The 12,168-nt window shown below is 44.4% G+C and overlaps 1 protein-coding gene across 2 annotated transcripts in view; it reads right to left on the bottom strand.

Annotated features, from left to right (window-relative positions):
• Positions 1-12,168, bottom strand: part of DKK3 (dickkopf WNT signaling pathway inhibitor 3) — a 50,650-nt gene that overhangs the window by 19,320 nt on the left and 19,162 nt on the right. For both annotated transcript variants that reach the window (XM_073658289.1, XM_073658290.1), the window contains one exon: positions 7,978-8,058. In XM_073658289.1, coding sequence (XP_073514390.1) covers positions 7,978-8,058 — 81 coding nt within the window. The remainder of the gene's footprint in view (positions 1-7,977; positions 8,059-12,168) is intronic.

Here is a 12,168-nt window from a genome sequence, read left to right as displayed (position 1 = left end):
GCAGCCTGAAAAGTAATTGTGAATGCTGCTCTGGATGTGGCTGGAGTATTAGACAGGCTGTAACTCAAGATCAGAAGAGCACAGAATTGGCATAGTTCCACCACATTATATAAAGATGTTAGCTGCGAGGATGATGGGAGGAGAAGAACGCTGATTATAATTATTGTCATGTATCATCCACTGCTTCTCCTTTTCCCTGGATCTGAGCTCCTGAAATCCAACAAACCAAAAAAAAAAAAAAATCAAAAGAAAAACCCCGACTGTTATTCTTTGTCACAAGAGATGAACAAACACAACTTGGCAGCAGCTCCGGGGCTCCCTGGGCAAGAACAAACTGATCAAGTCATCCGCCTGGCACTAAGAACTGTGCTGTGATCATTCTTACAGAGATCGCCCATACAATGCTAACCACACGAAGTGGCCACTCTATGAGAGACATCGGAACAGAGTATTGTGTTGGTGTTGAAATTGTTCTGCAGGAATATTGGCCATGTGGACAGGAGAACCTATTGCAATTGCTGCAAATTAGATGGAGGTGCTGACTAGCACTGAGCCCATTTTACGTCATCCCAGGGGCGCTCTACAGAACTAAGATCTGAGGACTGTGAAGGCCAGGAAGAAAGAAAACCCTCAGACGTGTTCCTGTAACCAATCCATGACCATATCACACTTGTGGCATGTGGCATTGTCCTTCTGCCAAAAGGTACACAGCCACCATGAAGGTGAACTACGCTTAGGTAAGCCCTACTGTCCAAACGTCCATCCACAGGTATCAGAGGAGCCAGGGTGTGCCAAGAAAACACTCCCCACCATTACGCTCCACCATTTTTCACTCCTCAGTGATATTATTTTTGCTGTTTTGCACACTGGAGTTTTGCCTTTCTCTTTCCCTTTCTCAGTTATGGCACCAGAGCTGCTCATCTGCTGTTGGACCTGCTCTAAATCCACCTGAACAAAAATTCAGAAGTCCGCGAAACACAGTCCGTGATGTATTGACTGTACGCATGTCTGTCTACCCGAAGGGGCTGTTTAGCTTGGGGCTGGAGACAAACGGATAGTCTTTACATCACGGACCGTATTTCATCAACCCTATTTAGATTCACACTGAAACTGGTCCATAGATCGTTTTTCCTCAGGCTTTCTATCAGTTCATCGGTGTGGGAAATACCTCGGATAAGGATGCGATGCACGGAAGCATCAGGCTGGCTCTTGAGCAGTAAAAGCCATGGAAAGTAGAGAAATTATCCAGCAATCACAAGAAAAAAATATATATATAAAACATCATATTTATAAGATCCATTAAAAAATAAGGAAAATGAATTAAAAAGACATAAGCTGAGTCTACGCATTTCGAGCTGGTCTGGACTAAGAGCTATGACAGCACTCATTCACATGTCCATTTTTTGCATACGCGTATGATCCATGTTTTTATCGTAGAGCACCCGTGCCTATAATACTGAATGGGGTCGTTCACATGTCCAGAATTTTTCGTGGAGACATGCCCAATCCTTATCCGAGTGTCAGATCAAAATCGGCAATGCGAGTCTATAGATCTGTGAAAAAATATATATTAGACAGCACCAAGTGATGCTCATTTTTCACGGACTGCTAGATAGGAAAAGAGAATTTTTTTTATTATTATTATTATTTCTCATCTGAGAAAAGGGCATGAGACTTGGACCAAACTCTGGTGATAAAAACTGACTCACGGACCAAACTCTGGTGAAACTCTGATAAAAAAAATCACTGGCAGATTTTCTCGCATGATAAAATCACTGACGTCTGAATGAGCACTAAATCCTAATCGGTAATCTAAGGCCAATGGTTGCTCTAATCTTACAATCTGATGTGCATGGGGTAAATTACTCGATTCTTGCATAAAACGCTTATATAAATGAGTCACGGATCAGATATTATATTGGAGTAAAATTTGCCAACAATTGGAGCTAATACAATAACAGATCATTATACATCGGAGTGAGCTTTAGTTGCATAACAATGTACCGGCTCTTTAAAAAAATTGTCATATAGTTTTATATACAGAGATAACCAACCCATGTACAAGCAGAGTACTGGATATTTCCCTACATCACTGGTTTATATTCCCCAACGCCCCTTAAGGATGTCCCGCCAGCCTCTCATATTCTGCTAATTATTTTACACTAGACGTCCCCTTGAGGAAGTGGCAATCTGAGGCCACGAAACGCGTGTCGGGGGCACGCTGGGATACACCTCCACTTACCCAAACCGCTGGGGTCTTCCTTGACATACCTATTTGGTAAGATCTATTATGACTTTTGTAATCCCTAATAGATTAACTTTGTTGGGCCATATATAGAGGCTTGTATAATGCATGGGCACTTAATCAGTCATATCTTTGAAATTACTTTGTGCACTGGTACTACTCAATTACATTTGGTACAGGACTGATACACAGGCCCATTAGATAATCCAGCCTGGCCGTATCATTATCTTTTACCTACTGTTTATGGATTATATGAGCTCTATTTGTATGTAGAACTTTTTGACACAGGTGGTCATCGCTGCTATCTCCATGCACTTTATTCTCTATTTATTGTGTGAATACTCCTTTTATATATTGATTAATCATGTAATAAAATGTAATTCTATGCCGATAAAACTCTCTCCCCTCATTTTGATATGTCCCCTGAGTCAGAGCATCACGACCGACTACTGCAAGTTGTATCACATGCAGCGCTGTCATACCCGGTGACAGCAATGCCTGCCGGTTGTGCTGAATTATATATTACCTGTCTAGAGAACAGGATTCACATTTAAATATCCCAGACTGCTCATTGTCCTGATCGTTAATTTTCCAGCCTTATGGGTGGGCATGGGGTCAGATGGTAATTTACTCAGACCCACAATCACTAGGAGATGTTCTAGCACAGCCACAACTTTTCTGCTGCCAGCACCCCCCTGTTTGCATAAAGCTTGAAACAGAGATGCAGGGAGAGGTTCCCGCCCAGTGCTGGATGCTAGAAGTGCAATTTAAAGGGCATCTCTCAATAGTAGGATCAACCGTCCTAAGCCGTCTATATGGGCACACAGATCATAAAAAAACTGAATCCAATGATACCTTCTGTGACGACACAGCATTCTTAATTATCCAGATGTAAATTCAGTAGGCCGGGAGACGTACGCTATTATCTTTATGTTGACTTTTGAATTTATGTGTTTTTCTTTGGTTGGTCAAGAAACACAGACTATTGTTTGCATAAGCCTGGATGTTGACACTTGAGTTGATATTTACTGCAACTTATTGTCTGCTAACTTCGCAAGACAGGGACACAGGGTCATTGAACAATGGATGTTTGCTAAATATGTTGATTGACCATTGTCTGGGACCTGTAGCTCGTTGACCCGCAAAAACAGAGGAGGATGAACTATGCAGATCGATTAAATGTTCAAACATTGAGAGTTAAACTCATCCCACCTCCCCGCTGATATGTGGATGATGACCTGAGCCACAGATGTGGATATAAAAAAGGATTTCTATCGTTCTGCAAGAAGAATCAGAGTGACTTGCCAGAGCAACAGCTAGGACGAAATTGCTCCATCAAGAGGGAAACAGATTTGACTTTCTACTGGATGTCAGCTTAGGGGACCACAGCCCCAGCTGGAAGAACACAGATCTGCTCCATTGAATATCACTGAACTTATGGATATGTTTGGGGAAGCCAGGATTGTGACCCTCTGGTTGCCTGGCCCCATGGAAACGTTTGGAGAAGCCAGGTTGGGACTATCCGGTCACCTGGCCATGTGCCTCAATGGACTGTCAGCTTCCTAAGCTTGTCGTTATCTCCTCTTTGTGGGTTTGCGCCAAAAGCTGGGTGCCACAGGTTGGGTAGTCGGCCCTGGAAGCCCCGAAGTCGTAACTGCTCTAATCCCAGCAAGTCAGCGGAAGGGTGAGACTGTAATTTTGCACCATCTTGGGTATTTGCTGGGACTGCTCTATATGTTATTGTCTGTTGGTGATTCAATAAAGTATTGCCATGCTGTTTTACCCTAACCCTGTGTTGTATGAGTAGTATTCTGCCCACGGGAGACCCCGTGTCTTCACACCTTCATATCTGCAATCCGATGAATGGTTCTCAAGAAAGCCACATTTTTCTTATAGGCAAATGAGCTGAAAAGATCTCTGTGCCTGTCTACCCTGATATCTGCGGTTTGATTACTTTTTCCAGAGAAATCCATATATTTCTTAATATAAATGAGCTGTTAAAATCTTTGGGCCGGACATAGATCTCCCCAAGAATCTGCCTCCAGAGCTTATTTTAAATGAAAGGGGACTTTAATACTGTGAGACATGTAGATCAGGAGAGCAGACTGTCAGTCGTTACATGTCTCACACTGGTAATACCTCCTGTAGGCAGATTCTCAGGGAGATCTATTTCCGGCCCATAGATCTTAACAGCTCATTTCCATATTAAGAAACATGTGGATTTCTCTGGAATAAGACATCGGATGGCAGATATCAGGGTATCATTTTATTCAACTTCCTATGACCTACATGCCCATATAGACGGCTTAGGAGGGTTGATCCTACTGTCAGATTCCCTTTAAAATCCCATCTAGTGAATATACTAAGGCAAAGAGAACACACCCATTAACGTCACTATTTTCACATATGGCCGGGTCACATCCTGAAGGCTCATTATCAAGTGATCACAGCTAGGAACATCACGACCTAAGTCTGGAGATAAGAGATCATTGTCCCATCTGTTACCTTCACACCTGCCATTTAGTGACACCATCTGTGGCTGAGAGACCGAAATACTTAAAATACAATGAGTCATATCATTTGTAGTCCACATGAATGTTTCATTTTTATTTTTTTCCATTGTATCTGATTTGGAGACAGAATCCTCTTTCTCACCTTCCAGCAGCCTATAGTTTCATGCCTGCAAATTCATGTTCAAAAGTCTCCTCATCAACTAAAAGTCTAACTATAAAAACTAAAAATACATAAGCATGGAGGAAGGTGATGTAGCTGTAGTTTTTCATTTTACTACTATGATATTGCCATCTATGAACAAGAATATAACTACTATAATACTGCCCCCTATGTACAAGAATATAACTACTATAATACTGCCCCCTATGTACAAGAATATAACTACTATAATACTGCTTCTATGTACAAGAATATAACTACTATAATACTGCTCCTGTATACAAGAATATAACTAATATAATACTGCTTCTATGTACAAGAGTATAACTACTATAATACTGCTCCTATGTACAAGAATATAACTACTATAATACTGCCCCCTATGTACAAGAATATAACTACTATAATACTGCTTCTATGTACAAGAGTATAACTACTATAATACTGCTCCTATGTACAAGAAAATAACTACTATAATACTGCTTCTATGTACAAGAATATAACTACTATAATACTGCCCCCTATGTACAAGAATATAACTACTATAATACTGCCCCCTATGTACAAGAATATAACTACTATAATACTGCCCCCTATGTACAAGAATATAACTACTATAATACTGCCCCTTATGTACAAGAATATAACTACTATAATACTGCTTCTATGTACAAGAATATAACTACTATAATACTGCCAGTGCTGCCTATGTAGAAGTCTTCCACTAGAAATAAAGGAATCCTTGTTATATTTATCGTAGGTATAAATTAACCCCATCAGTCGTCATAAAATCATTATATCATTAATGCTAAATATAATGATGATGACACAGTTTTCATTTCACTCTCTGCATTTATTGGTGAAGCATGACACATTTTGTTTTATTTTGCCTTGTTTCTCTTCTCATTATGTCCCCCTGATATCCAGGTCTCCCATATTCTGTTACTCCTCATCACTGCAGTCCTCGTCTCCCGGTCTCAGAGCACACCTTATTCTATGGAGCATTTCCTGGGGTAAAAACCAATTTATCTCTTCATCCCTACTAAAATTCCTTCTAGGAAAAAATGGCTGTGGACGTAAACAGTGAGAGGTTTAATTGATGAGATGGCAGAACATTTATTCTGTTTTGAAACCAGAGGCGACAGAAAGTGATCACCAGCACTGAGCAAAGACATCTGCAGAACCCAGCAATGCACAAGACTCATCAGATCCCAGACACTGCCCAGCAGAAGACACACAGTACCCAGCATATATAGGCAGAAGTCAGGCAGTGCCCGGTACACATGGGCAGAGGTCAGGCAGTAACCAGCCTATATAAGCAGAGGTCAGGCAGTACCCAGCATATATAGGCAGAAGTCAGGCAGTGCCCAGTACACATGGGCAGAGGTCAGGCAGTACCCGGTATACATGGGCAGAGGACAGGCAGTACCCGGTATACATGGGCAGAGGTCAGGCAGTAACCAGCCTATATAAGCAGAGGTCAGGCAGTACCAAGCATATATAGGCAGGGGTCCCGCAGTACCCAGTATACATTGGCAGAGGTCAGGCAGTACCCAATATACATTGGCAGAGGACAGGCAGTACCCAGTATACATGGGCAAAGGTCAGGCAGTACCCAGTATACATGGGCAAAGGTCAGGCAGTACCCATCATATATAGGCAGCGGTCAGGTAGTATCCAGTATACATGGGCAGAGGTTAGGTAGTACCCAGTATACATGGGCAGAGGACAGGCAGTACCTAGTAGACATGGGCAGAGGTTAGGCAGTACCCAGTATACAAGGGCAGAGGACAAGCAGTACCTAGTAGACATGGGCAGCGGTCAGACAGTACCCAGTATACATGGGTAGAGATCAGGCAGTACCCAGTATACATGGGCAGAGGTCAGGCAGTACCCAGTATACATGGGCAAAGGTCAGGCAGTACCCAGTATACATGGGCAGAGGTCAGGCAGTACCCAGTATACATGGGCAAAGGTCAGGCAGTACCTAGTATACATGGGCAAAGGTCAGGCAGTACCCATCATATATAGGCAGCGGTCAGGTAGTATCCAGTATACATGGGCAGAGGTTAGGTAGTACCCAGTATACATGGGCAGAGGACAGGCAGTACCTAGTAGACATGGGCAGAGGTTAGGCAGTACCCAGTATACAAGGGCAGAGGACAAGCAGTACCTAGTAGACATGGGCAGCGGTCAGACAGTACCCAGTATACATGGGTAGAGATCAGGCAGTACCCAGTATACATGGGCAGAGGTCAGGCAGTACCCAGTATACATGTGCAGAGGTCAGGTATTACCCAGTATACATGGGCAGAGGTCAGGCATTACCCAGTATACATGGACAGAGGACAAGCAGTACCTAGTAGACATGGGCAGAGGACAGGCAGTACCTAGTAGACATGGGCAGAGGACAGGCAGTACCCTGTATACATGGGTAGAGGTCGGGCAGTACCCAGTATACATGGGAAGAGGTCAGGCAGTACCCAGTATACATGGACAGCATCAGACAGTATCCAGCATATATTGAGAGAAGCCCAGCCCGCATGGGCAGAGTCTAGAGTATATAAGCCAACCCTTGCCCATGATGGTGTCCAATCTACATCCTCAAAGGCAACTTTGCACAATTTGAGCATGTACTAGGTACTTTATTTCTTGGGATGTAGATGGACTGGCTTGTTGTAGCCACTCTGCACTTTGTCTTGATTTGTTTTCTTTTTATATGAATTTATCTTTAATAAAATATTTATACTTTTTAAGCCATGATGACTCTCTTTTCCTCCTTATAAACAAATCCTCAAAGAATCCTCAAAGAATGGTGGTACTCATATTAGACAAACAAGGTAAGTTATTGCCCAAAATACACCCACAGGACAGGACCAACATGTAGCAATAGTGCCTAACCATCACCATGATAGATACCCATAATAAGCCAATGGCCGCCATCCTGAGACATAGACAGAAGCGGCAGCACCTTCAGAGCCGTATTATAGGAATGTCCATTAACACCGCAGAGCTGTGCACCTCATATAGCGCCATAGTTCACATATACACAGACTTACGTGCTGCGGTTTGTCCCCACTTTTCAGTGATGATATAATGGTCTCGGAGATGAAAATGGATCCGGTTTTATTGTCCTTTTCCTGCAGGAAGAAACAATATTAATGTATAATGAGACTGATGGATAATTGTCCTCTAATCTGCTGTGTTACCTGGCGGAAACAAAGTAACAGATCGTCTTTCTGGGCAGAGTTGTGAAGCCCCCATACACATTAGATGGTTAATCGATCCTGCAGACATTGGGGGGATTAAACCGACTTTAAAGATTAACTAAACTTTAAAGCATTGCATAGTTATGAATTTTTGTAATATATTTAATTACCGTAGCTTATTTCTCTTCCTTCTTTCCCAAACACCTTGGTGTGGCGCTGTATTAATGCCCCGTTCAAACTCCTTTAGAAGCTTCTTTCAATTGCTGCTCAGCAAGATCCATACACTGTAGTCAGAGAGTCTGTGTACATGAATTCTGCTGTGTGAATACAAGGGTTGGGAGTAGAAAGGCTATGAAAAATAAAACAATTGCAAAAATAATTATGTTATTATTGATATTTATTCAAATCAATTTCTATATCTAATTATACATGTGAAAGGAAAATTCCTGTACACAGACTTTTTGACACAAAAAACAAATGCGAGTTTCGCTACATTGGTTCGTCAGAGTCCCTGAAAAAGCAACGTAGCGAAACACATGTTGGGAGTGGTGGGATCAGGCCAAACCATGCTACTAGGTCAATATGAATTGATTATTCTGGGTGCCATTTACTTCAGTTATTTTTTTATATTGTATCAGATAGGTATAGATACATACATTGTGGGTATATATATATATATTTATGTATTGTAGGGATTTGTACTCACTGAGCCACATTGGAGGTAGGCACAGGTTCACACAATGATGCAGTCCACGGGTTCAAACAAACTGGTGGTTTATTTAGTGTCCATACACCAGTGAAGAAACAAAAGTAACAGCCTTTTCCTGGCACAAAAAGGAATAACAGAACAAAGCTCAAAATAACAAGTCCATGCAGCACGGCCTCAGCCGTTTAAGCAAAGTGCTTTTCTCTGCCTCCTGCAGAGAAAAAGCAGCACATGTAAGGTCTGCTCACCTTGCCCAACACACACAGACAGACAGACAGAGACAGGCGCAGCTGTCTTAAATCATCCTTCCAAGACCTGGACTGGTGGTAAGTGAGCAGCAGTTCCCCCCCAGCTCTTTCAGCTGCTCGTAAAACCCAGCCCTGTAATCCGGGCCCATTAAATTCCTCTCAGCACTATGTGTGCTTGAGCCTGCTTCTCCGGGTCCTACATCACCGAAGCTTGGCACTTCGGGGACACATACCTCACGTCCACGACCTGTCTGGCAGCCACCTTACATACCTCCCCCCTCTGCCCAAAGCCGGGGGGCTTGGCACCTTCTGTCACCATACAATAAACCATTGACAAGGCATCAGCATTCCCATGTTGTTTCCCAGGTCTATGCTCTACCCGGAAACTAAAATCTTGTAGAGCCAGGAACCACCTTGTCACTCTGGCATTGTTCACCTTCTTTTCTCGCATCCACCTCAGTGGGGCATGGTCTGACACTAACCTGAACCTTCTACCTAACAGGTAATACCTCAGAGTGTCTAACGCCCACTTAATGGCCAAACATTCTTTTTCTACAATGGAGTAGTTCTTCTCACAAGTGGAGAGCTTCCGACTGAGGTATATTACAGGATGTTCTTCTCCATTAATCTCCTGGGACAAGACTGCTCCCAGCCTGACATCCAATGCATCCGTCTGGACCACAAACTCCTTGGAGAACTTGGGCGCCACCAAGACTGGCTGTTTACAGAGGACCAGTTTCAATTCCTGGAAGACCGCTTCTGCTTCCGGGGACCACTTGGCCATGGCCGACTTCGTCCCTTTCAGAAGATCCATCAGTGGGGCTGCTATCAGGGCAAAGTTAGGGACAAATCTTCGATAGTAGCCTACAATGCCTAGAACCGCCCTGACCTGCTTCTTCGAGAGGGGCTGTGGCCAGTTCATGATCGCCCTGACCTTATTTATTTGTGGTTTTATTTCACCTCTACCAACCACGTACCCTAGGTACTTGGCTTCCTCCATCCCCATGGCACATTTCTTCGGGTTGTAGTAAAGCCCGCCTTCCTTAGGGCATCAAGTATGGCTTGAACTTTGTCCAGATGACTTTCCCAGTCCTGGCTGAATATGACGATGTCATCTAGGTAGGCCGCTGCATACTTTTTGTGGGGTGCTAAGATCCAGTCCATGGCTCTCTGGAAGGTAGCCGAAGCTCCCTGCAACCCAAACGGCATCCTGACTTATTGATAACATCCGTCTGGCGTGGAGAAGGCTGTCTTCTCCTTGGCCTCTTTGGACAGGGGAATTAGCTAATATCCTTTGGTGAGGTCCAGAGTGGTGATGTACTGAGCGGGTCCTAGCCTTTCGATAAGCTTATCTACCCTAGGCATTGGGTAGGCATCGAACTTCGAGACCTCGTTCAGCTTCCTATAGTCATTGCAAAACCGCCATTCCCCATCTGGTTTCGGCACTAAGACTATAGGACTGGACCATCCACTTTTGGACTCTTCAATGACTCCCAGGTTAAGCATCTGCCTCACTTCTTTTGAGATCACCTCTCTGCGGGTCTCGGGGATCCGGTATGGTTTTAGATTGACGCGAACATGAGGCTCTGTGAGAACCTCATGCTCTATGACCTGAGTGAGTCCTGGCAACTCCAAAAACAGGTCTTTATTTCGCTGTAGCAACTCTTTGCACTGTTGATTTTGGGCACGTGACAGTGACTCTGCCACCTTGACCTCTTTCACATCGGCCTCAGCCACTAAACAGGGAGCTTCCACGGGCTCTCTATCTTGCCATGGCTTAATCAATTTAACATGGTAAATTTGGTAGGGCTTCCTCTTCCCCGGTTGGTGGATTTTATAGTGGACTTCCCCCACTTTCTCTACCACCTCATAGGGGCCCTGCCATTTGGCCATGAACTTGCTCTCCACTGTGGGCACTAGCACAACCACTCGATCTCATGGGTTGAACGATCTCACCCTGGCCGACCTACTATACACCTTGGACTGTGCCTCTTGTGCCTTGAGGAGGTGCTCCCTCACAATGGGCATCACGTGGGCAATCCTCTCTTGCATCTGGGCAACGAGCTCCACCACGCTCCTATAGGGAGTGGTCTCAGCTTCCCAGGACTCTTTTGCCACATCCAGTAGTCCTCGAGGGTGTTGTCCATAGAGTGGTTCAAAAGGGGAGAAACTTGTGAAAGCTTGGGGAACTTCTCTGATGGCGAACAACAGATAGGGAAGCAGACAGTCCCAGTCTCGACCATCCTTTTCCACTAGGAAGTAGATGAGAAAAACTCCAGCACCTTCTCCGTATCCATCACAAGAAATGTAAAGTTAAAACGTGCATTTTATTAGTTCCATTAAAAAAGCGCCATATGTAAGGCAGACCTTACGCATTTCGAACCAAACAGGGGTTCTTAATCATAGGTACCTATGGCCAGGGGTATGACATCTCCAACACACTATATTATGGGGTGGGAACTTGGGCAGCAACTCAGACCCCTCCTGAACTCTAGGATGCCCCCCAGGTGTGGCGCTAGCTCCCTTCTTTTGGGTGTCCGCCGCCTTTTGAGAACCCCAGTATTGAGAGGCTACGACCCCTTGTCTTCCCAAAGGACTCTCAACCGCCTGGTATCTTTCCACCAACCCCACCAAGTCATCGGCATTATGGGGATCTCCCTGGGCAACCCAGGATTTCACCGACTTCGGGAGAGAGTGTATAAACCTGTCTATAACGACCTTCTCCACCATCTGTGCTGGGGAGGAAGATTCAGGTTGCAATCACTTTTGGACCAGGTGTAGGAGGTTGAACATCTGGGACCGGGGAGGTTTGTCACTGCAATTGGCCCAGTGGTGCACCCGTTGCACCCTGACAGTCAGAGTCACTCCCAAGAGCCAAAATCTCAGTTTTCAACTTAGCGTACTCTTTCGCGTCCTGCAAGGCCAAGTCATAATAGGCCTTCTACGGCTCGACTGTCAAATATGGCGCCAGTACCTCCGCCCACTGCTCTGGAGGCAATTTCTCCCGCTCTGCCACCCTCTCAAAGGCCGTCAGGAACGCCTCAACGTCATCACCCAGGGTCATCTTTTGTAATGCTCTTCTTACCG

The sequence above is a fragment of the Phyllobates terribilis genome, unplaced genomic scaffold (assembly GCF_046119375.1).
Source record: "Phyllobates terribilis strain yellow unplaced genomic scaffold, ASM4611937v1 Scaffold_13__5_contigs__length_258822181, whole genome shotgun sequence".
NCBI lineage: Eukaryota > Metazoa > Chordata > Amphibia > Anura > Dendrobatidae > Phyllobates > Phyllobates terribilis.
Note: the sequence above shows the minus strand (reverse complement) of the source record. Positions and strands in the feature narration are given on the sequence as shown.